At 49.5% G+C, this 25,085-nt stretch overlaps 1 protein-coding gene and 1 pseudogene across 4 annotated transcripts; both read right to left on the bottom strand.

Moving 5' to 3' along the window:
- Positions 1 to 6: 6 nt before the first annotated feature.
- TMEM150B (transmembrane protein 150B) lies at positions 7 to 15,786 on the bottom strand. 4 transcript variants are annotated; one of them, XM_066271009.1, is made up of 8 exons: positions 15,750 to 15,786; positions 13,580 to 13,852; positions 7,690 to 7,763; positions 7,464 to 7,523; positions 7,309 to 7,376; positions 6,821 to 6,948; positions 4,313 to 4,496; positions 7 to 465 (listed from the first exon to the last, which is right to left on the bottom strand). In XM_066271009.1, the coding sequence occupies exons 2-8, from the start codon at positions 13,580 to 13,582 to the stop codon at positions 266 to 268; spliced, it is 717 nt and encodes a 238-aa protein (XP_066127106.1). In that variant the 5' UTR covers positions 13,583 to 13,852; positions 15,750 to 15,786; the 3' UTR covers positions 7 to 265. The 4 variants fall into 4 exon arrangements, with proteins under 4 accessions (XP_066127106.1, XP_066127108.1, XP_066127107.1 ...); XM_066271011.1 differs by lacking the exons at positions 13,580 to 13,852; positions 15,750 to 15,786 and adding an exon at positions 8,686 to 8,809; XM_066271010.1 differs by lacking the exons at positions 13,580 to 13,852; positions 15,750 to 15,786 and adding an exon at positions 8,226 to 8,362.
- An 8,983-nt stretch (positions 15,787 to 24,769) lies between these two features.
- LOC136332515 (U2 spliceosomal RNA) lies at positions 24,770 to 24,905 on the bottom strand (annotated as a pseudogene).
- Between the last annotated feature and the right edge of the window lie 180 nt (positions 24,906 to 25,085).

Raw genomic sequence — 25,085 nt, 5'->3', positions numbered from 1 at the left:
GCCCTGACCACAGGGGCAGGACCAGATGGCAGGGACAGAAGGGCGTGAAGATGCCAGCCAACCGGCTGTTTGCAGCCTCACCAACAAGAGCACACCGCTAGGTGTCAGGTGGGGCAGAGATGGCACGTCCCTTAAAGTACGTCCCCAAAAGTTAGTCCCCAAAGGTTCATCCGCAAAGGTCCATCTCTGAACGTTCATCCTGGGGGCGTGGAGGGGTCCGGCGATTGGCTTCCATGTCCTCAGCCAGTAGAAGGCCAGGCCTGGGTCAGAACATCTGGGTCTGCAGGGAGGCAGGTGAGGCAGGCGGTTGGCTGAGGCTGGGTCGAGGCTGGAGGCACAGTGTGCAGCCACTCACACCAGAGAAGTCCACAGCCAGGAGGCCAAAGAGCGCGAAGAGGAGCATGGCCACGGCCCACTCGCAGACGGCAGAGGCGGAGCGCAGCAGGTTGGTGTGGAGAATGACCACTTTACACCAGGGTCAAGGGCACACTGCCATGGCAAGGGTCAGCCACGGGGGGCAGGCAAGGCTGTGTCTGGGTGCTCTCCTGTGTGTGGCATGCTCACCCTGCCCCCATGGGCGTGACCTCTCTGGCTGGTCATCCTTCCCAATGGCTCCCTGACCTCTCTCAAACAAATGTCCTCTGATCCTGTCTGCATCTCAAACTGTTTCCCAGATATCTACCCCAGTGTGTCCCTTCTGTGTGTATGATGTTCCCAATATCCGGAAACAGCCTCCTGTCAGCCTCCCCTGACCCTGGCTCTGCAGTCTCCCCACTTGCCTGGGCCATTCAACCAGGCACGTTGCTTCTACCTTCCTCAACATACACAGCCCACCACCACCCACCCACCCACCAGCCTCAGGCCTGCAGGCCTCAGTTCACTCCCACACAGAATCACATCTTCCCCCTAAAATATCTTCCTCTTGCCCTGACCAGATAGCTCAGTTGGTTACAGCATCATCCCAAAGCACAGACGTTGCTAGTTCAATCCCCAGTCAGGGCACATATAGGAACAGATGGATGTCCTTACTCTCTCACTAAAATCAAACAATAAAATTTTTTTTTAAATATCTTCTTCTTGGCCCCGGCTGGTTGGCTCAGCGGTAGAGCATCGGCCCAGTGTGTGGAAATCCCAGGTTCGATTCTCGACCAGGGCACACAGGAGAGGCTCCCATCTGCTTCTCCACCCTTCCCCCTCTCCTTTCTCTCTATCTCTCTTTCCCTCTCACAGCCAAGGCTCCATGGAAACAAAGTTGGCCCGGGCACTGAGGATGGCTCTATGACCTCCACCTCAGGCGCTAGAATGGCTCCAGTTGCAATGGAACAATGGCCCCAGGTGGGCAGAGCATCGCCCCCTAGTGGGCATGCCGGGTGGATCCCAGTAGGGCGCATGCGGGAGTCTGTCTCTGCCTCCCTGCTTCTCACTTCAAAAAAAATACAAAATAGCTAGCCTGTGGTGGCGCAGTGGATCAAGCATCGACCTGGAACATTGAGGTCACCAGTTCAAAACCCTGGGCTTGCCTGGTCACGGCACATACGGGAGTTGATGCTTCCTGCTCTTCCCTCCTTCTCTATCTCTCTCTCCGTCTCTCTTCTCTAAAATGAATAAATAAATAAAAATAATTTTTAAAAAATACAAAATATATATATATCTTCCTCTTCCTGGATGCCCCCACCTTCATGACAGCCCCACCATGCACTCACGGGCCCAGAATCGCCCTAGCCAGCTCCCTCATGCCCAGGGTCGGCTGGTCACCCCCAGGCTGCTCCTATCTGCCTCGCTTGTCTCTTTTTGGCCCTTCCATGTCTGCAGGTCTGCCCCGTCCTGCCTAGATTTTTTTGAACCATTCCCTAACTACCGGAGAACACGCACCAGCTCCAGCCAGCCTAGCAGAGACACCTCTTATTGTCTGGAGCCAGCTCTGATTCACTCCTGCGAGATCAGATTAGACAGTTCATTCAAGGCTTGTGAGGCGCTCCATAAGCCCAATACCATCCCTGACCCCATGGACCTTTAAAGCAAAAGAGATGTGTCAGCACCCAAAGAAGCTGCATATCTCTGGCACTGACCTGTCCCTCCCCTGCTCACGAGCTTTCCATGGCTCCCTCTTGCCCCAAGACAGAAGCCCAAGGCTCTAAGCCCTCCCTGCCAGCAACCTCCTCACCTCCCTCCCCTCCCCCAGAGCTGAATTTTTCACCCTCTGTGGGCACACACCTGCGGTGTCCCCGAACCTCCCAACCCAGGCCCAAAGCAGGTGTTTCAGCAGAACCAGCTTATCTGCTACATCTGAGACTCATCTCTGTCGGACGTCCAGCCCTTAACACACTCAGCTGGCAGTCTTTATGGTCCATCCCCCACTTCTGCAGCTAAGGAACAGTTAAGCCCCCACAGAAGGAGGAGCCTGCAACCAAACTGGTGGGGACTTTAGAAGGGGCTGGGCTGGATCTCATCAGCAACAGGGCCCAGCAGCAGAGGAGAGAGGCTGGTTTGCAGCCGGAGTAGCCCTTCCCACCTCCTCCGTGCAGATCAGGTTGCTGCTCTAGAAAATGAACGAGTCCACTTAATACAACCAACACAGGTCCTCGGCTGATTTCTGTCCCTGGGCCTTGGGAACACCGGCATTCCCTCAGCCTTTCTTCTGTCATCGTCCCCACAGAGGGTGGCCGTCCCCAACACCGGGTCTGCAGCCCCTCCTCTCCCTCAGAGCTCTTGACCTAGCAGTGACAATCACCAATATGATCAAAGTAACTCTGAGGAAGGAGAGGCAGGCCCCCTCTTCCCTAAGAAGGAAGAAATGAAAAGAATACAAGGGAAAGGAGCCAGCAGGGGTAACCGAGCCAGCCAGTGATAAATTAACTGTATCCCATAGTTACAATAGAAAGCAAGAATAACAGGATCTGTATGTAACTATGACCAGTGATCTGGAAACTTCTTCCCCCTTGCTGACCCCACCGAAACTTTCCCTCCCTTCTCCTTGAGTCCCGGGAAACCTTAAACAGAGAAATCACATGCCCATTGCTTAGATATTGTAAAGGTATATGAACTGTAAGAAAATCAACTTCGGGGAGCCCATGTTTTGGAGCGACAAGCTCCACGTGCTCCACTGGCTTTAATAAATCCTACTTCCTTCATTAAGTTGTCCTCCTTTGATTCCTACTATAACTCCATTTTACAGACATGGGAACTGAGGCTCAGAGATTGATTTGACTCACCCAGAGGCGTGCCAGGGCTGGGTTCCAGGGTGACTCAGAAGTGAGTTGGAACTGAGGTGCCACCCAGTGGTGTGGTGGTAAACATTTAACCACCAGCTCTGATTTGTGCACTTGCCACTTCCTATGATGTAAATACTGCCAACATAGCCATTTTAAACTACTAACACTGACATCACCCAAGGTGGAGTTGAGAAGAGATACATACAGACTACCCTTGAGAGTGCATAAGAGGGATCTGAAGCCCACTACGAGCTCCAGCATTGAACTTCATGGTGGGTCTTGGCCAAGAGACTACCCCTGTCTGAACCTCAGTTTCCGGTCTTAGCCAGCATGATGCCTGGCACAGAATGGGTACCCCAAATGATTGGTTTATCATCATCCCGATATTTATTGGTCATTCACTATGTGCCAGGCACTGATATAAGCACCTCGTGGGTCTCATCTCTGTTCCTTACAACCTTAAGTTAGCTCTGTGATCATCACCATTTGATAGATGAGGAACTGAGGCAATGAAAAGTAAAAACTAAAAAAAATACAGCTGAGCCTGACCAGGCTGTGGTGCAGTGAATAAAGAGTAAGATGGGAACACAAAGGACCCAGGTTTGAAACCCTGAGGTTGCTGACTTGAGCGTGGGCTCATCCACCTTGAGCGAGGGGTCACTAGCTTGAGCGTGGGATCATAGACATGACCCCATGGTCGTTGGCTTGAAGCCCAAGGTAGCTGGCTTGAGCAAGGGGTCACTGGTTCTGCTGTGCCTCCCAGTCAGGGCACATGTGAGAAAGCAATCACTGAACAACTAAGGAGCTACAACGAAGAATTGATGCTTCTCACCTCTCTCCCTTCCTGTCTGTCTGTCCCTATCTATCCCTCTCTCTGACTTTTACTCTGTCTCTGTCAACAAGAAAAAACGAACAAAAAAACAGCCGCGCTTCCCACAGGGGACAAAGTGGTATTCCCACCCAGGCAGCATGGCCCTGGGTCGGCACTCTGTGACAACTGTCCTATAATGGGGCTGACAAAGGTGACGGCATCCATGCTAGCACAGAGCAGACTCCTTACCCATGAAGAGCCACCCCAAACCCTGCCCCCATAAGGATACTGGTCACCATGAGGAAGGTGCAGAGGCTGCAGAGGACCAGGCGGAGTGGCCCGATCCACGGGGCCCCGGGTTGGGGCAGGCTCTTCATCCGCCAGGAGAGAAGGAGCTGCAGCCAGAAGTAGAGGTGGCCCACAAACAAGGCGAAGAAGGCCCCTGTCAGGTGCGTGGCCTGCTGGTTCTTTTGCTAGAAAGGGAAGCAGGGAGAGTTGAGGGGAAGAGCTGTGGGGAGGCCACAGGGCCATGAGGCAAGGAGTGGCCCCCTGATCAACCTCATGGTCAGTGACCGACAATGACTATGCCCAATGATCGATTCATTGATTGCATTCATTGGTTATAGTCAGCTCCAGGAGAATGGTCATTTAAAGCTGTTATTCACTGCTGGGGCCTCAGTGCCTAAAACAGTGCCTGGCACATAACAGATGCTCATATATATTGGTGAAATAATTCTTTCATTCTCATCCAGTGTGTGGGAGAGCAGATATTGTGGCCAAGGAGATAAAGATCAGTTCTGGGGCCCTGGCCAGGCAGCTCAATCGGTTAGAGTACTGTCCCAAAACGTCAAGCTTGTGGGTTCCATCTCCTGTCAGGGCACACAAGACAAGCAACCAATGAATGCACAACTAGGTGCTTCTCTCTCTGTCTCTCTCTCCCTTCCTCTCTTTGCCTCTCTAAAATCATCAGTAAATGCTTTTTTTTTTTTTTCTGAAGTGAGAAGCCAGGAGGCAGAGAGAGACTCCAGCATGCACCTGACTGGGATCCACCCCGCATGCCCACCAGGGGGTGATGCTCCGCCCATCTGGGGCATTGCTCCGTTGCAACTGCAGCCGTCTTTAGCACCCGGGTCAACTTTGCTCTAGTGGAGCCTTGGCTGTGGAAGAGGAAGAGAATACAGAGAGAAAGGAGAGGGGGAAGGGTGGAGAAGCAAATGGGCGCTTCTCCTGTGTGCTCTGGCTGGAAATCAAACCCTGGACTTCCACACACTGGGCCGACGCTCTACCACTGAGCTAGCCAGCCAAGACCTAATCAGTAAATACTTTTTTTAAACTATATTTTAAAATCGGTTCTGGAATGGCAAAATTCTCTTAAACCACTCAATGGTTTTTGTTATTTATTTATTTTTGGCTTACCAACATATCGTATATATTATGGTAATATTTTAAAATATTAAAAATTTCATAAGGGGCCTGACCTGTGGTGGCGCAGTGGATAAAGCATTGACCTGGAATGCTGAGGTCGCCAGTTCGAAGCCCTGGGATTGCTCGGTCAAGGCACATGTGGGAGTTGAGGCTTCCTGCTCCTCCCCCCCTTCTCCTCTCTCTCTCTCTCTCTCTCTCTCTCCCCTCTAAAATGAATAAATAAATAAATAAAAAAAATTTCATAAGGGAAAACGTCTAAGAAAGGCTCCTCAGGGGAGTGATGTCATAGTTAAAGAAAAAGTAAGGTTGAGCACAGGAACAGGGGAAGGAGTGAATGAATGGCTATGCAGATGTCATGGGGGACCTGTGGTGACACTCGGGGGCCGTGTCTGGTCTGAACATCCTGCGGTTTCACCAGCCTCCATTCTCTCACCAGGAGAGGTTTGGAATTGGAGACATCAGTGTAAAATGAAATGATAACAGGCCCTGGCCAGTTGGCTCAGCAGTAGAGCGTCAGCCCGGTGTGTGGAAGCCCCAGGTTTGATTCCTGGCCAGGGTACACGGGAAAAACACCCATCTGCTTCTCCACTCTTCCCCCTTTCTCTCTCTCTCTCTCTCTCTCTCTCTTGCCCTCCTGCAGCTAAGGCTCCAGTGGAGCAAAGTTGGTCAAGGCGCTGAGGACCGTTCCATGGCCTCCACCTCAGGCACTAGAATGGCTCCTGTTGGAACAGAGCAACACCTCGATGGGCAGAGCATCACCCGCTAGTGGGCTTGCAGGGTGGATCCCGGTGTGACACATGTGGGAGTCTGTCTGTCTGACTCTCCCCCATCAGTGTAATTTCTCCGATCACATTCATTTATTCTGCAAAGATCTACTGAGCTTCCTAGTTAGGCACGGGGGTTCTAGAGTCTGTAAAATCTGGGTTCATATCTGAGAACCACCTCTCTGTAAGAGTTGGCCGCAAGGGACCCACCTAGGGTTCTTGTTCAGGTGGACCAAATAAGGGCAGAAATGTAAAGCCTAGTGCAAACTCAACCAATGTGGCAAACATTAAGAAAGAATAAATATGTCAAAAATTCTACCATTAACGGGATGGAAGATGACAGAGCATTACCCCCAACCCCCTAGGGTGCAACGAAATCATTATAAAGAGCCTCTCGCGAAAGCTCTGTCCGGACAAGTCTTCAAGTCACCCCGCACCACCATGGGCCAAGACCCATCAAGAAATACAAGTCCCAGGAAGCTATGCGGGGCCGAGCCCTCGAAAGAAGCAAGCCTGCGGCCCTGGAGGATCCTGGGAGTTGTAGTCCCAGACTCCACAGGCTGGAACCCCCGGCTAGGCGACGCTTAGCCCCCGACTCCGCGTCTCACCTGAAAATTGCCCACCACGGAGGTGCCCAGGGCACAGAGGAGCCCAGACCACAGGATCAGCTGGTTAAGCCACTTAGCGACGCCCCAATCCCGAAACTGGTGATAACGGAGAATGCAGATCCAGGCGGCTGAGAGGACAGGGCAGTGGGCAAGAGACCAGATCCTGGAGTTGTGGTGTGGGAGAGACTGGGGTGATCCAGGGGTGGGGGCCCTATCCCGGACTTAGGAGAGGAGGGGCTGGGCGTGAGTGGACTCATAGGTCTGAGAAAAGAGAGACTGGAGGCCCAATTCCTGGGTATGATGGAGGAAGAGGAGGCGGGAGGGCTAGACTCCTGGGTCGGAAGGAGGAGGGGCTGGGAGTCTGTACTCCCGGGTCTGAGGGAGGAGGGGCCTGGGGGCCTGAACTCTCCAGTCCGAGGGAGGAGGGACTGGGGTCCCTTGGCTGGGAGGGGCCAGTCCTTTCAGGGGAAGGTCTGGGGCATAATTACCCAAGGCAGCTCCCATGTTTAGCAGCTGACTGAAGATGCAGCTCTGAGGGGGGTATGAGCCACAGAGACTGAGAAAGATAAGGGGTCCACATGTGGCTCCATACATCTGGGACCTCCCCTTTCCTCCTTCTGAAGGCTCCCAACGCCATAAGTACCTGATATATGGGATGCCTTCCGTGAGGTTCACCGTCCTGTTGGCCACTGCAATCGCGAAGCTGAAGGAGAGGAAGACATCAACTGACAGCAGCTTTAGAGACAACTTTTCTTTCTGTTACCCACAGAAACCAGACTGCTACCTCCCTCAGACCCGGCAGTCCAGGGGGCCGCCTGCCCCGCCCCTCCTCCCTCAGAACTAGTCATCATTGAGCCCAAAACACTCACACGGTCCAGATGCTCGCAACAGCCCAGAGAGCCAGGAAGACAGGCAGTAGGGACAAGTAGCCCCACATTCCCAGCTGTGTGGAGGAAGGACAGGTCCACTAGTGAATCTCTTTCTTTCTTTCTTTCTTTCTTTCTTTCTTTCTTTCTTTCTTTCTTTCTTTCTTCCTTCCTTCCTTCCTTCCTTCCTTCCTTCCTTCCTTCCTTCCTTCCTTCCTTTCTAATCCCACTCCTCTTCTTTCTGTCTCCCTTCTTTCTCTCTCTGTCAGGTGAGGAACGAGCCCCAAGAGTCTAGGTGCATCAGATCAGAGGCCACCTGACTTTGAGGCCCCCACTGGCTCCCCGGCAGAAGTCTGGGCCTGATATAGGTGGGGTGGGGGTGTCTGCTCAGACGAGGCCAGCTCTCAGCCTGCAGCCACCTACCCTAACTTTAAATAGCCATGAACCCTCACCTTGACGTTTCTCCTAGCAGCCCTGCCCTCACCCAGCTTGTCAGAGTGGGATGTCTGCTGGAGTCTGGGTTCTGCCAGGACGCTCACCTGCCGGTCTCAGATCCGGGCTCTCTCAGTCCCTGGACTGCGACTGCCTGAGAGGTTCAGGCAAAGGAGGGCAGGGATGGGTGGGGCTCAGATAGACAGCCTTCTGAATAGCTAAAGTCCACCAGGCGGGAGCAACTTATAGGACAGTGCGTGTCAGGACCAGAGTGACCTCCCACTTTGTAGGGACCTCACCCCAAACGGGAACTTCCGGTCTGCTCAGTACCCAGGCAGGCCCCGTTAGTTTCAGGGCACCCCCAACTTCCTTCCTACCACATTATAGGTTCAGTATGCAAACTTCTCTAGTCCTTACCCCGCTGCCCCCAGACCCAGAAACCAGGATCTCCAGCTCTCTCTGGCCTTCCTACCTGGGGGGGGGGGCAGAAACCCAGGCCCCCAGGCCTTTCTAGAACACCTGCAGTCCTTTTTAGTCCCCCAAGGTGTCCAGCTGCCCAGCTCTTACTTCATGGGGACCCGGAATCGAGGATCATAGCCTGCAGTTCCAGCTCCCTCCTGAGTGCTCTTTCTGTCCTGGGACTGCAGGGTGTGGGGACCGATAACCCCGCCTCCTTCCACCAACGTGTCCCCTCTCCCTTCCTCTCTCTGGGCCCGATTCTCCACCAGTCAGCAGGGCGTGGTAGGAGGAAGGGAGACCTCAGTGGTGACATCTCCATCTGAAAGCCTTCCCAGAAAGCAGCAGCCTTCTCCACCAAGACCAGGGCTGCGCTCCCCACGAGGCAGACCTCCCCTTCCAGCTTCCCCTTCCAGCTTCCCCGTACTGGGTCCTCGAGTGTGTGGGCTTCAGGCTCCACCTGCTTCTTCAGGATCCTGGGGTCCAGGCCCCCCGGCCTCCTCCATCAGACCCACAGGTCCGGGATCCCCAAACACCCCCCTCAGACCTAGGGGTCTGAGTCTCCAGCCTCACCTCCCTCCCTCAGACCCAGAAGTCTGGGCCCTGGCCTCCTCCCTCAGACCCAGGACTCTAGCCCTTAAGCAGTGCCTGCTCCCTTAGTATCCCACCATATTTTTTTTAATTGAGGCAATATTCACAAAGCGTAAAATTAACCATTTGAAAATATACAACTCAGTAGCACCTGCACAGTGTTGTACACCCACCGCCTCTGTCTAGTCCTGGGGCTTTTGCATCTGCCCAGAAGGAAACCTCATACCCATTAAGCTCTGCCCCTCCCCCTTCCTCCTGCCCCCAGCCCCTAGCCATTACCAAACTGCTCTCTGGGTCTACGGATTTGTCCACTCTGGACATTTAAATATATATATATATATATATATATATATATATATATATACACACACACACACACACACACACACACACACACATACACACACACAGACACACACACACACGTGTGTGTGTGTGTATATATATATATGTATATATTTTTAATTGATTTTAGGGAGAAGAGAGAGAACAAGGGAGGAACCAGAAACATCAACTCATAGTAGTTGCTTCTCATATGTGCCTTGACCAGGCAAGCCCGGGGTTTTGAACCTCAGCATTCCAGGGTGACGCTTTATCCACTGCACCACCATAGGTCAGGCCAGACATTTTAAATGAATGGGATCATACACGCCCTGGCCAGAGAGCTCGGTTGGTTGGAGCTTCGTTCTGAAGCGCAGAGGTTGCCAGGTTCAATCCCCGGTCAGAGCATATACAGGAACAGATCTGTGTTCTTGTCTCTCTCTCTCTCTCCCAGCCTCTCTCTAAAAAGTAAATAAAGAAATAAAATCACATGTCTTTTGTATCTGGCTTTTCAGTGAGCACCATGTTTTTGAGTTTCTTTTTTTTTTTTTTTTTTCATTTTTTCTGAAGCTGGAAACAGGGAGAGACAGTCAGACAGACTCCCGCATGCACCTGACAGGGATCCACCCGGCACGCCCACCATGGGGCGACGCTCTGCCCACCAGGGGGCGATGCTCTGCCCATCCTGGGCGTCGCCATGTTGCGACCAGAGCCACTCTAGCACCTGGGGCAGCGGCCAAGGAGCCATCCCCAGTGCCCGGGCCATGTTTGCTCCAATGGAGCCTTGGCTGCGGGAGGGGAAGAGAGAGACAGAGAGGAAAGCGCGGCGGAGGGGTGGAGAAGCAAATGGGTGCTTCTCCTGTGTGCCCTGGCCGGGAATCGAACCCGTGTTTTTGAGTTTCATCCACATTGTAGCATGTAGCAGTGCTCCATCCCTTTTCACAGCTGAGTAAGAGCCCATCGAGCCCATCTCTTTTGGGACACAAGTGTCTGAGGCCCAGCTTTCCTTCCTCTGTGCGACACGGTTTTTGGAGCCCCCGCAACCAGGACTTCAGGCTCTCAGCTTCCGTGAGAGTCAAGATGAGAAAGCAGAGAGACAGACAGACAGTACCAATATTTCTGCCATTGGAAGGAGATCTCACCCCTGCCCTGAGTTCCCAAGCTCGAGAGCAGACACATGTATATCTGCCAGTTAAAATACAAGATGTGGCCTGACCTGTGGGGATGCAGTGGATAAAGCCTCGCCCTGGAACGCTGAGGTCACCAGTTCAAAACCCCAGGCTTGCCTGGTCAAGGCGCATGTGGGAGTTGATGCTTCCTGCTCCTCTCCCTCACCCCCAAATGAATAAATAAAATCTTAAAGAATACAAGATGTGCCCTGGCCGGTTGGCTCAGCGGTAGAGCGTCGGCCTGGCGTGCGGGGTACCCGGGTACGATTCCCGGCCAGAGCACATAGGAGAAGTGCCCATTTGCTTCTCCACCCCCACTCCTTCCTCTCTGTCTCCCCCTCCCCCCTCCCCCCCCCCCCCCCCCCCCGCAGCCAAGGCTCCATTGGAGCAAAGATGGCCCGGGCGCTGGGGATGGCTCCTTGGCCTCTGCCCCAGGCACTAGAGTGGCTCTGGTCGCAGCAGAGCTAAGCCCCGGAGGGGCAGAGCATCGCCCCCTGGTGGGCAGAACATCGCCTCTGGTGGGCGTGCCTGGGGGATCCCGGTCGGGCACATGCGGGAGTCTGCCTGACTGTCTCTCCCCGTTTCCAGCTTCAGAAAAATACAAAAAAAAAAAAAAGAATACAAGATGTGCTCTGGCCAGGTTGCTCAGCTGATTGAAATGTCATCCCAGTATACAAGGTTGTAGGTTCGATTCCTGGTTAGGACACATATAAGAATCAGCCATTGAATATATAAATACCAGATTTCCCCATGTATAATTATGACACCTTAAGTTTGGGGCCTGAAATTTAGAAAAAAAAAAGTATTATATAAAGTTATTGAACTCAAGTTTTATTCATCATAAAATTCCTACAACTCCTCATCACTGTCAAAACTTCTATCCGTTAGCTTGTCCTCATCTGTGTCTGATGACAAATCACTGTCTTCATATATTGCCTCCTCCTCAGTTCCATCTATGGCATTTGAAATGCCACAACCACTGTATAAGATGCACCCAGATTTTAGACCTCAAATTTTTCGGGGGAAAAAAAGGTGCATCTTATACATAGGGAATAAGATTTCCTCTCTGTCAAATCAATTTTTTAAAAAGATCTTGTTAAAGTAAAAATACAAGGTGCTACAGCCAACATGGTCCTGGTCATCCCCCATAAGAAGAAGAGGCTGACTAGTAATGGTGACCGGTGTGTGTGTGGTTGCAGGACAAGGTCAGGTAAAGATGTGCCTAACCAGGCGGTGGCACAGTGAATAGAGCATCTGACTGGGACGTGGAGGACCCAGGTTTGAAACCCTGAGGTCACTGGCTTAAGCACGGGCTCATCCAGCTTGAGCATGGGGTCACTGGCTTGAGCATGGTATCATAGACATGACCCCATGGTCGTTGGCTTGAGCCCAAAGGTTGCTGGCTTGAAGCCCAAGGTCACTGGCTTGAGCAAAGTGCCACTCGCTCTGCTGTAGCCCCCTGGTCAAGGCACATATGAGAAAGCAATCAATGAACAACTAAGGTGCCACAACAAAGAACTGATGCTTCTCATCTCTCTCCCTTCCTGTCTGTCTGTCCCTATCTGTCCCTCTCTCTGTCTCTCTCTATCTCTGTCACACACACACTAAAGAAGACATGTGTGAGTTTGGGAGCTACAGAAAGGCTTTCTCAGTAGCATCCAGATGTTCCCCAAAACCTGGCCTGTGAGGGCTTAGAGCCTTCGTCTGCTGGGTGATGGAGTGTGGAACCTACCAGCAAAAATAAACTGGGACCCAGAGCTCTTGATCACCATGAAGGACTTCAGACATTATCCCAAAGGCACTGGGGAGCCATGGAATGTTCTGGAGCAGGAAAGGTGGAGAGGAGCTGACACTGATGATGTGTAGACAGAAAATAGACATCATGATAATAACGATTAATGCGTCTTTGGTGCTAGCCCTGAGGTGTCTTTGTCATATTTATGGGCCAGGTTTCCTATTTCTTGTGGAAATATAATTCCTGGTGAGGTTTTTAATATTGATTTTATAAAGAGAGAGAGAGAGACAGAAACACCAATCTGTTCCTGCAGGTGTCCTGACCGAGGATTGAACCCACAACCTCTGCATATCAGTTCCTAGTTTCTTGACTAAAAAGTATATGGAATAGTTCCAAAGTTCGCACACCCAAGATAGACCCAGAAGGTCTCAAAGATTTCACCCGTGAGACCTGAGTTTGAACCCCTGTCTCCGCCAGATATGAGTTGGGTGCCTGTATGAGTTTCCTGTGGCTGCTATAACAACATACCCCAAATTTAGTGGCTGAAGCCTGACCAGGCAGTGGCGCAGTGAATAGAGTGTCAGACTGGGATCCGGAGGATCCAGGTTCGAGACTCCAAGGTCGCCAGCTTGAGCGTGGGCTCATCTGGTTTGAGCAAAAGCTCACCAGCTTGGACCCAAGGTCGCTGGCTCGAGAAAGGGGTTATTCGGTCTGCTGAAGGCCCATGGACAAGGCACATATGAGAAAGCAATCATTGAACAACTAAGGTGTCACAACGAAAAACTAATGATTGATGCTTCTCATCTCTCTCCATTCCTGTCTGTCTATCCCTCTCACTGACTCTCTCTCTGTCTCTGTAAAAAAAAAAAAAAATAAAAAAAATTAGTGGCTGGCATTTATCAGCTCACCATGCTGCAGGGCAGAGGCAGAAATGGGCCTTAGGGGCTGGCATGAGGTGTCCAGGGGGATGGTTCTTCCTGGGAGCTCCAGGGCAGAATCCTTTCCCTGGCCTTTTCCGGCTCCTGGGCACCCGACTCCCTTAGCGTGTGGCCCCTTCCTCTGTGTGCAGAGCACCTCACTCTGACATCTGCCTCTGTTGTCACATCACATTCTCTAGCAGCGAGCCCCTCTTTCACTAATAAGAACCCTAACGATGACATTGGGCTCACCCAGGGAAGGGTCATCTTACCATGTCAATGTCCTTCCTTCAATCTCACCTGCAAGGTCTCCTTCTGCTAAGTGAGATGCCATTGTCACAGGTCCTGGAGATCGGAGGTGGATACTTTGGGGGCCCTGTATTCTGCCACCTACAGTCCCCTTGGGTAGGGAGGGGCTTCCATTTCTTCCATCTGCAAAGATGGTGCGGCCAGACTTGCCTGGGTTTGCATCTCTACCTCTGCCTCCTGCTGGTGGTATGACCTGGGGCATATGGCTTCTTCTGTCTGAACCTCAGTGCCCTTATCTGTGAAATGAGGATAAGAAGAGTCACTACTGCAGAAGGCTGTGGGGCAGAACTCAGGGGCCAATCTGTCTCCCGTGCTCTGGGCAGTGTCTGATATGCCTAAGAGGTAGCTGTTGTGAGCATTGCCTTTCTCTGGGGGTGAGTGGCAAGAATCAAGTTAAGAAAAAAAAAGGCACAGTCTACCTTGGATGTGTGCCTGGCACATAATAATTGCTGACTACTGGGCGAGCCTGACCAGGTGGTGGTACAGTAGATAGAGTATTGGACTGGGACGCGAAGGATCCATGTTTGGTACTTCGAGGTTGCCAGCTTGAGCATGGGCTCACCAACTTGAGTGCGGGGTCGCCAGCTTGAGTGTGGGATTATAGACATGACCCCATGGTTCCTGGCCTGAGCCCAAAGGTCGCTGGCTGGAGCCCAAGGTCGCTGATTTGAGCAAGGGGTCCCTCACTCTGCTGTAGCTCCCTGGTCAAGGCACATATGAGAAAGTAATCAATGGACAACTAAGGTGCTGCAAGGAAGAACTGATGCTTCTTATCTCTCTCCCTTCCTGTCTGTTCCTATCTGTCCCTTTCTTTCTTTCTTTCTTTCTTTCTTCCTCTTTCTCTTTCTTTCTTTCTTTCTTTCTCTCTCTCTTTCTTTCTCTCCTTCTTTTTCTTTCTTTTTTCCTTTCTTTCTTTCCTTCTTTCTTATTTATTGATTTTTAGAGTAAGAAGAGAGAGAGAGCTAGAGGGGGAGGAGGGGAAAGAGCAGGAAGCATTAACTCATATTTGCTTAGAAACTCTAATTTCAGATTCCAGGTCGACATTCTTTTTTTTTTTTTTTTTTTTTTTTTTTTAAGATTTTATTTATTCCTTTTAGAGAGGAAAGAGAAAGAGAGAAGTGGGGGAGGAGCAGGAAGCATCAAGTGCTGTATATGCTTTGACTAGGGAAGCCAGGTGTTTGAACTGGTGACCTCAGCATTCCAGGTCAATGCTTTATCCACTGCTCCACCACACGCCAAGGTCAGGCTCTGGTGGGCGTTTTAAAATTTGTGGGTTAGTCTCTACCCTTTGTCCACTTGCAGGCTAGGAACCTGGACTTTTCTAGATCCTTCTAGATACTGGGGGGCCACGGGCCTAGCTCAGCCACAGGGAGAAAGCTGTGGCCTTCCTCAGGGGAAGATGTTGCGATTTCATGTTTAGGAAAGGGCTTCCAGTTGGGGGTAAGGAACTACTTTTCCCAAAGTGGGTAATGTGTGGGGGCAGGACAAGCAGTCCAGGGATCTAGGTTTTGTTGTCTGTAAAAGGAAGAATTGTCTGACCTGTGGTGGTGCAGTGGCTAAGAGCATGGGCCTGGAAAGTTGAGGTCGCCGGTTCAAAACCCTGGTCTTGCCTGGTCAAGGCACGTGTGGGAGTTGATGCTTCCAGCCCCCCCCCCCCCCCGCCTTCAATCTCTCTCCTCTCTCTAAAATGAATAAATATAATCTTTAAGAAATATAAATGAAAGCAAGAATTATGATGTGCCATGCCTTGAGCATGAGTTCAGGCCACAACTCACTGCTGTGCCCAGCCCCTAGGAAACACCGTGTAAAGCTAGATACTGACACCCGCGGGCACTCCAGATGACGCCGTGTATTGATTGCTGAAGACCCAGCCACCCTCCAGCTCTGGTTTGCAGAGTAAACACCTGCTGGGCCTCACAGTCTTGCTTGTGACTTCAGGTCCTTCAGGAAGCAAACGTGTCACCAGCGTCAGGAGTACAAGGAATTTCTTGGGAAGAAGCCAGGGAAAGGTAAAATGGAGAGGGAACAGGGGTAAGCAGTGAAAGCCGTCAGGCTGGTACAAGGGTCAGCCACCTGTGCAAGGAGAGAGAGGAAGGATGACGTGGATAGAAAGGGCTTCAGACCCTGGCTCACCTCGGAGAGAAAAGCCCACCCAGCCCAATGTGTAGAGAAAGGGCTCAGATTTCCATATCCGTAGAAACAGAAAGTAGGTTGGTGGCTGCCAAGGGCTAGGGGGAGGGGAACGTGATTGCTTTAATCACTTCCTCTGGGGCAAATGAACATGTTTTGGAAGGTAGATAAAGGTGATGGTTGCACAGCAGGGTGACCAGAGGAGAGGCCCCCATATTGCATATCTTGAAAGGGCTGAAGGGATGGGTTTTCTTATGTGAATTTAGTCTCAATTTAAAAAAATAAAACAGCCTGACCTATGGTGGTGCAGTGGATTAAGCGTCAACCTGGAAGGCTGAGGTCGCTGGTTCAGAACCCTGGGCTTGCCTGGTCAAGGCACATACTGGAGTTGATGCTTCCTGCTCCTCCCCATCTTTTTCTACTCTCTCTCTCTCTCTCTCTCTCTCTCTCTAAAAATGAATAAATAAAATAAATAAGCAAGCCCTGGCCAGGTAGCTCGGTTGGTTGAAGCATCATCTCAAAGTGCAGGGGTCACCGGTTTGGTCCCGTCAGGGCACATACAAGAAGAGCTCAATGTTCCTCTCTCTCTCTCTCTCTCTCTCTCTCTCTCTGTCTTTCCCTTCCTCTCTCGCTGAATAAATAAAAAATTAAAAGAAAGAAAGAAACAATGCTAGAAGAAAAAAAAAAGGATTGCCTTGCCCTGGCTGGGTAGCTCAGTTAGTTAGAGCATTATCCTGATACACCAAGGTTGTAGGTTAGATCCCCAGTCAGGGCACATACAGGAATGAATTAGTGGGGCACCTGAATCCACGTTAACACAAAAAATTAAAATTAATAAAAAAAAATTTAAAAAGAAACAACTAATGAATGCATAAATTAGTGAAACAAAAAATTGACATCTTTCTCTCTCTAAAATCATTAATTTAAAAAAATTTAAATAAAGAAAAGATTGATTTTGGAGGAACCCGATGTGCATTATTGCTGTCACCAGCACCATCCTTAGTCATTGGTTGGGGGCTGCCCATAAAGAATGTGACTTCAAACCAAAAAAATATATAGTAGTTGCAGGTACTAAACCTGGAGGCTGTCGGCCAAATGCAATCATCCCAGGTGATCGGTTGTTTCTTTCTTACATTTTTTTCTTGTTTATTGCCTGACCTATGGTGGCGCAGTGGATAAAGCATCACCTGGAATGTGGAGGTCGTCGGTTCAAAACCCTGGTGTGTCCAGTCAAGATACATACAAGAAGCAACTACAGGACAGCAGCTACATAAAAACTAGGAGTTGATACTTCCCACTCCTCCCCCTCTTTCTTGCTGTCTCTCTTTTCTTTAAAATCAAAAAATGAAATCCTAAACTAATAAATTTTTCATTATTTATTGATTTGAGAGAGAGAGAGAGAGAGAGAGAGACACCACTTTGTTGTGCCTCTTATTTATGCATTCATTGGTTTAATACTGTTTGGCCAGTATTCGCAGCTGCCATCAAAGCCGCCTGGCCAATGCGGGTTCAGGTTTGATTCCAACCGATGGTAATGAAGCAACAGAGCCGAAAACTGGTGGTCCATTGTCCTTTATTCTAGAGTTGCACTCGGCAAGCGAGTAAATACACACACTGGGCTCCAAAACCCACTAGTTCAGTGCTCATAAAGCTACTGACTCATCTGAATTTTCCTAGAATCAAAGGCTTCCACCTCACCGATCTTAATCACCTCCGTTTCTCATCTCCTTCTCCTCAATGAACTGGCTTTTAATTCCCCCATTCCGTCATTTTGGCTGCGTCCTCCACGTGGCATCCTTGCCCTGCTCCAGCCTGGGCTCCTCCTCCTTCCAAGAAAGTGGCCACTCTCCTCCAAAATGACCTCCTAGCTCCTCTTTTTAAAACCTTTTGGGGCCCTGGCCGGTTGACTCAGTGGTAGAGTGTTGGCCTGGCGTGTGGAAGTCCTGGGTTCGACTCCCAGCCAGGGCACACAGGAGAAGCGCCCATCTGCTTCTCCACCCCTCCCCCTCTCCTTCCTCTCTGTCTCTCTCTTCCCTTCCCGCAGCCAAGGCTCCATTGGAGCAAAGTTGGCCCGGACGCTGAGGATGGCTCTGTGGCCTCTGCCTCAGGTGCTAGAATGGCTCTGGTTGCAACAGAGCAACGTCCCTGATGGGCAGAGCATCGCCCCCTGGTGGGCATGCCTGGTGGATCCCAGTCGGGCGCATGGGGAGAGTCTGTCTGACTGCCTCCCCGTTTCCAACTTCGGAAAAATACAAAAAAAAAAAACCCTTTTGGCCCAAAAGCCCATCCCCAACACACATTAGCATAACCACGCCCCTTTCCAAAGCAAGAAGGCAATTAATATTATCGCCTAAGCAAGGCCATCCATGTGGGCAGCACCATCTTTAACCTGAAGGGAAGGGGGGAGGGCGCTGTAGGGAGGGAGGCAAAGGAGATGTTGAGGGGAATATGGGGGAGGGGGATGCATTCGGGATGACACTAGAATCTACGTAAACACAATAAATTAAAATCAATTTTTTAAAAAGTTAGCAAAATATTGATATATCTTTTCTGCCCGACAATTACTGTGTGTGCTCTGACTGGGGATCAAACCCTCAACCTTGATGAATCGGATGATGCTCTAACCAAATGAACTACCTGGCCAGGGCCCAATCAGTTCTTTCTGTCCTCCTTCCTTCCTTCCCTCCTTCCATTATTTCTTTCTTCCTTCCCTCCCTTCCTTCTTTCCTTCCTTCTTTCTTTTTTTCTTTCTTTCTTTTCTTTTTGGCAATAAAGAGAGAGAGAGAGAGACAGGAAGGGAGAGAAATGAGAAGCATCAACTCCTAATTATGGCACCTTAGTTGTTCATTGATTGCTTTCTCTTATGTGCCTTGACCTGGTGGCTCGAGTTGAGCTAGCATCCCCTGCTCAAACCGACAACCTTCAGGATCAAGTCAGCAACCTTGGGATCCTGTCAGTGAACCCACACTCAAGCCAGAGGAGCCCACACTCAAACCGGCCTCCTCGGGGTTTTGAACCTAGAACCTCGGAGCCCTAGGTCAGTGCTCTATCCACAGTGCCACCACCAGTCAGGCTGATCAGTTCATTCTTGAAGGGAGCACCCCCATGGCTACCATACTTGCCCAATGTTACTCACTTGCTGAGTGGAGAGTCTGAGGTCAGAACCCAGGTCTGTGACTTTAAAATCTGGTACTTTCCAATATCTGACGCTTCCTCCTCAAATACCCATCCAGATATATACCCATCCAGCCTTCCACCAAACCATCCATTTATCTGAACATGTGGTTTTCCCTTATGCATTCATCCAAGTACAATAATATTTCATCCAACTGCCCACCCACCTGCCTCTCTATCCAATCACCATTCATTCAGATCTTCCTCCAGCTCTCCAAGGCTCTATCTAACCATTCAACTGATTCTCTCACTCACCCACGTTTTTGGGTTGTGTGTGTGTGTGTGTGTGTGTGTGTGTGTGTGTGACAGAGACAGAGAAAGACAGAGAGAGGGACAGATAGGGACAGACAGATAGACAGACAGGAAGAGAGATAAGCATCAATTCTTTGTGTGGCACCTTAGTTGCTCATTGATTGCTTTCTCATATGTGCCTTGACCAGGGTCTACAGTAGACCAAATGACCTCTCGCTCAAGCCAGCGACCTTGAGCTCAAGCTGGTGAGCCTTGTCAAACTAGATGAGCCCACGCTCAGGCCGGCAACCTCCGGGTTTTGAACCTGGGTCCTCCGCCTCCCAGTCCCACGCTCAATCCACTCCGCCACTACCTGGTTAGGCCACCCACGTTTTTTTCATTCCTTAATTCATTCTATCAGTTCCTTCTCTCCACATACCCTCCAGTCTATTAGTCCTTTTAGCCAGCCACTTTCCATTGATGCAACCCACTTAATCAAACCTCTGTATCAGCTTCCTGTGGCTGTTTTAACAAATTTCACACATCTAGCAGCTATAGCCAGAAACAGAAATGTGTTCCCTAATGGTTCTGGCAGCTAATATTTTTATTTATTTATTTATTTATTTTAGTCATTACTGATTTTAGAGAGAGGAAGAGAGAGAATGAGAGAGAGAGAGAGAGAGAGAGAGAGAAACATCTATCTGTTCCTGTATGTGCCCTGACCGGGGATCGAATCAGCAATCTCTGTGCTTCAGGACAATGCTCTAACCAACTGAGCTATCTAGCCAGGGCTTAATTTCTATCTTTTATTTATATTTCTCATCTTACTCTACTGGCTGTATCTTCAGTACAGGGCTGAATGCCATAGCAAGGGACATCCTTGTCTTGCTCTTGATTTCAGAGGAAACGCTTTTAATGTTTCACCATTAAATAGGAACTTGTTCTAACGCTGGCTTGATAGTTCAGTTGGTTACAGCATCATCCCAATATGCAAAATTTGCGGGTTCGATCTGCAGTCAGAGCACATACAGAAACATGATATTTCTGTCCTTCTTCCCTTCTTTTCTCTCTAAAATCAATACATAAATTTTCAATGAATTTGTTCTAGATTTGTTTTGTTGCGGTAGAATATTTATAATAAAATTTATCCTTGTAACCATTTTTAAGTGCAGAACTCACATGGTGTGTAATCATCACCACCTTCCGTCTCCAGAACGTTTTTATCTTCCCCAAACAGAAACTCTATATTCATTAAACACTAACTCCTCATTTTCCCTTCCTCTGAGTTCCTGGCCCCCACCCTTCTCCTTTCTGTCCCTCTGAATGGGACTCTTCTAGGCACCACCTATATGTGAAATCATGTCATATTTATCTTTTGTGTCTAGATTATTTCACTTAGAAAAATGTTTTCCAGGTTCATCCATGTCGTAGCAGGTGTCAGAATTTCCTTTGTACATTTTGTTTATTCACTTATGAGTTGATGGATATTTGGTTTAGTTCCACCTTTTGGCTGTAATGAATAATGCTGCAATGAACGTTCATGTGAAAGCGTTTGTGTGGACATTATTTTCATTTCTTGGGGTGGGGGGGAGGGGTGCCCAGGAGTAGAATTGCTGGGTCGTGTGGTGACATTTTTAATTTATTTATTTTTAGAGAGGAGAGGGAGAGAGAGAGAGAGAGAGAGAGAGAGAGAGGACAGAGAGAGAGAAGGGGGGAGGAGCTGGAAGCATCAACTCCCATATGTGCCTTGACCAGGCAAGCCCAGGGTTTCAAACCGGCAACCTCAGCATTTCCAGGTCGACGCTTTATCCACTGCGCCACCACAGGTCAGGCCGTGTGGTGACATTTTGAGGAACCAGTGGCCTGTTTCCCACAGTGCCTGCACCACTGTAGCTCCCCACCAGCAATGCACAACAGTCCAATTTCTCAACATCTTCAACAAGGCTTGGTGTAATCTTCCTTTTTAAATTTTTTTAATTTTTAATTTTTTTATTCAGTGAGAGGAGGGGAGGCAGAGAGACAGACTCTTGCATGCACCCTGACCAGTATCCACCTGGCACGTCACTAGGAGGTGATGCTCTGCCTATCAGCTCTTTTTTTTTTAAATTAAAAAAAAAATTTATTCATTTTAGAGAAAGGAGACAGAGAGAGAGAGAAGAAGGGGAGGAGCAGAAAGCATCAACTCCCATATGTGCCTTGAATAGGCAAGCCCAGGATTTCAAACCGGCGACCTCAGCATTCCAGGTTGATGCTTTACCCACTGCGCCATCGCAGGTCAAGCTATCAGCTCTTTTTCGTGTGTGTGTGACAGAGACAGAGAGAGACAGAGAAAAGAGACAGAGAGAGGGACAGACAGGAAGGGAGAGATATGAGAAGCATTCTTCATTGTGACACCTTAGTTGTTCATTGACTGCTTTCTCATATGTGCCTTGGCCCGGGGCCTACAGCAGACCCCCTTGCTCAAGCCAGCGACCTTGGGCTCAAGCTGGTGACCTAGGGGTTTCAAAACTGCATCCTTCATGTTTTAGTCCAACGCTCTATCCACTGCGTCACCTCCTGGTCAGGCACAACTGAGATCTTCTTATATCTTCTTATTGCCTGAGGTGCAGGCCATGGAGCCATCCTCAGCGCTTGGGCCAACTCGCTCCAATCAAGCCATGACTGCAAAAGGGGAAGAGAGAGAGAGAGAGAGAGAGAAGCAAGAGGAGGAGGGGCGGAGAAGCAGATGGTTGCTTTCGTGTGCCCTGACCGGGAATTCAACCTGGGACATCCACATGCCAGGCTGATGCTTTACCACTGAGCCAACTAATCAGGGCCGGCTTTTTAAAATATTTTTAGCCTGACCAGGCAGTGGCGCAGTGGATAGATTGTCAAACTGGGATGCCGAGGACCCAGGTTCGAGACCCCAAGGTCGCCAGCTTGAACGCGGGCTCATCTGGTTTGAACAAAAGCTCACCAGCTTGGACCCAAGGTCACTGGCTCGAGCAAGGGGTTACTCAGTCTGCTGAAGGCCCATGGTCAAGGCACATATGAGAAAGAAATCAATGAACAACTAAGGTGTCGCAATGCACAATGAAAAACTAATGATTGATGCTTCTCATCTCTCCGTTCCTGTCTCTGACTCTCTCTCTGTCTCTGTAAAAAACAACAACAAAAATAAATAAATAAATATATATATATATATATATATATACATTTTTTTTTTTTTCATTTTTCTGAAGCTGGAAACAGGGAGAGACAGTCAGACTGACTCCCGCATGCGCCCGACAGGGATCCACCCGGCACGCCCACCATGGGGCGACGCTCTGCCCACCAGGGGGCGATGCTCTGCCCATCCTGGGCGTCGCCATGTTGCGACCAGAGCCACTCTAGCACCTGGGGCAGCGGCCAAGGAGCCATCCCCAGTGCCCGGGCCATGTTTGCTCCAATGGAGCCTTGGCTGCGGGAGGGGAAGAGAGAGACAGAGAGGAAAGCGCGGCGGAGGGGTGGAGAAGCAAATGGGTGCTTCTCCTGTGTGCCCTGGCCAGGAATCGAACCCGGGTCCTCCGCACGCTAGGCCGACGCTCTACCGCTGAGCCAACCGGCCAGGGCTATATATATTTTTTTAATTTTTATTTATTCATTTTAGAGAGGAGAGAGAGAGACAGAGAGGGAGAAAGAGAGGAGAGAGAGACAGAGAGAGAAGGTAGGGAGGAGTTGGAAGCATCAACTCCCATATGTGCCTTGACCAGGCAAGCCCAGAGTTTCGAACCGGCGACCTCAGCATTTCCAGGTTGACACTTTATCCACTGCAGCACCACGGGTCAGGCTAAATATATATTTTTTAAAAAATTGACTTTAGAACGTAAGAGAAAGAGAAGAAGGAAGAGAGAGAGAAAAATACCGATTTGTTGTTGCACTTAGTTATGCATTCATTGGTTGATTCTTTTTTTTTTTTTTTTTTAGAGAGAGAGAGGGATAGATAGAGACAGACAGACAGGAATGGAGAGAGATGAGAAGCATCAACCATCAGTTTCTCGTTGCGACACCTTAGTTGTTCATTGATTTCTTTCTCATATGTGCCTTGACCGTGGGCCTTCAGCAGACCAAGTGACCCCTTGCTCGAGCCAGCAACCTTGGGTCCAAGCTGGTGAGCTTTTTGCTCAAGCTGGCAACCTCGGGGTCTCGAACCTGGGTCCTCTGCATCCCAGTCCAATGCTCTATCCACTGCACCACCGCCTGATCAGGCATTGGTTGATTCTTGCATGTGCCCTGACCAGGAGCAAACCTGCAACCCTGGCATATGAGGATGACACTCCAACCCATAGTGCTACCCTGCCAGGGCTTATATGTCTTTTTGATTAAAGCTATCTTAGGGGGTGTGAATGAGTATCTCATTGTGATTTTGATTGGTGTGTCCCTAACAGCGAATGGTGTTGAGCATCTATTCATTACTTGTTGGGCATGTGCATATCTTCTCTGGACAAATGTCTATTCAAGACCTTTGCCAATTTTGTAATTGTCTTTTTATTATTAAGATGTAAGTACTCTGACCTGTGGTGGTGCAGTGGATAAAGCATCGACCTGGAAATGCTGAGGTCGCCAGTTCGAAACCCTGGGCTTGCCTGGTCAAGGCACATATGGGTGTTGATGCTTCCTGCTCCTCCTCCTTCTCTCTCTCTGTCTCTCTCTCCTCTCCCTCTCTCCTTTCTAAAATGAATAAATTAAAAATAAATAAAATTAATATGTAAGTACTTAAGCCTGACCAGACAGTGGCATAGTGGATAGAGCATCAAACTAAAAAACAGAAGAGACCCGGGTTCAGAACACCAAGGTCACTGGCTTAAGCATGGGATCCTCCAGCTTGAGCGTGGGGTCTCTGGTTTGAGTGTGGGATCATAGATATGATACCATGGTCACTGCCTTCAGTCCAAAGGTTGCTGGCTTGAAGCTCAAGGTCACTGGCTTGAGCAAGGGGTCATTCGCTCTGCTGTAGCCCCCTGGTCAAGGCACATATAAGAAAGCAATCAATGAACAACTAAGGTGCCGCAACGAAGAATTGATGCTTCTCATCTCTCTCCCTTCCTGTCTGTCTGTCCCTATCTGTCCCTCTCTCTGTCTCTGTCAAAAAAAAAAAAAAGATATAAATATTCAGAAAAAATTTTTTTTAAAGATGTAAGTATCTTTGTCCTGGCCAGATAGTTTGGTGAGTTACAGCTTCATCCCAAAGTGCAAAGATTGCTGGTTTGATCCCTGGTCAGGGCACATATAGGAACAGATCAGATGTTTCTGTCTGTCTGTTTCTCTTCTGTCCTGTCTCTCTGAAAAAAAGTAATAATTTCATTTATTTATTTTTAATTAATTAATTTACTTATTCATTTTAAAGGGAGGAGAGAGAGAGAGAGAGAGAGAGAGAGAGATAGAGAGACAGAAGCGGGGAGGAGTAGGAAGTATCAACTCCCATGTGTGCCTTGACAGGGCAAGCCCAGGGTTTCAAACCAGCAACCTCTGCATTCCAGGTCAGTGCTTTATCCACTGGGCCACCACAGGTCAGGCTTAAAGTAACAATTTTTTTATTCTTTATTTTATTTTATTTTATTTTTTTACAGGGACATTGAGAGAGTCAGAGAGAGGGATAGATAGGGACAGACAGACAGAAACGAAGAGAGATGAGAAGCATCAATCATCAGTTTTTCGTTGCGACACCTTAGTTGTTCATTAAACTGATAAGAACAGATACTACACTTGATCTTAGCCAAAAGGCCGAGAAGCAATCTTAGTTGTTCATTGATTGCTTTCTCATGTGTGCCTTGACTGGGGGCCTTCAGCAGACTGAGTAACCCCTTGCTAGAGCCAGCGACCTTGGGTCCAAGCTGGTGAGCTTTTGCTCAAACCAGATGAGCCCACGCTCAAGCTGACAACCTCGGAGTCTCGAACCTGGGTCCTCAGCATCCC

This window comes from Saccopteryx bilineata, chromosome 3 (genome assembly GCF_036850765.1).
Source record: "Saccopteryx bilineata isolate mSacBil1 chromosome 3, mSacBil1_pri_phased_curated, whole genome shotgun sequence".
NCBI classification, from domain to species: Eukaryota; Metazoa; Chordata; class Mammalia; order Chiroptera; family Emballonuridae; genus Saccopteryx; species Saccopteryx bilineata.
This window is presented reverse-complemented; position numbering and strand designations above follow the sequence as displayed.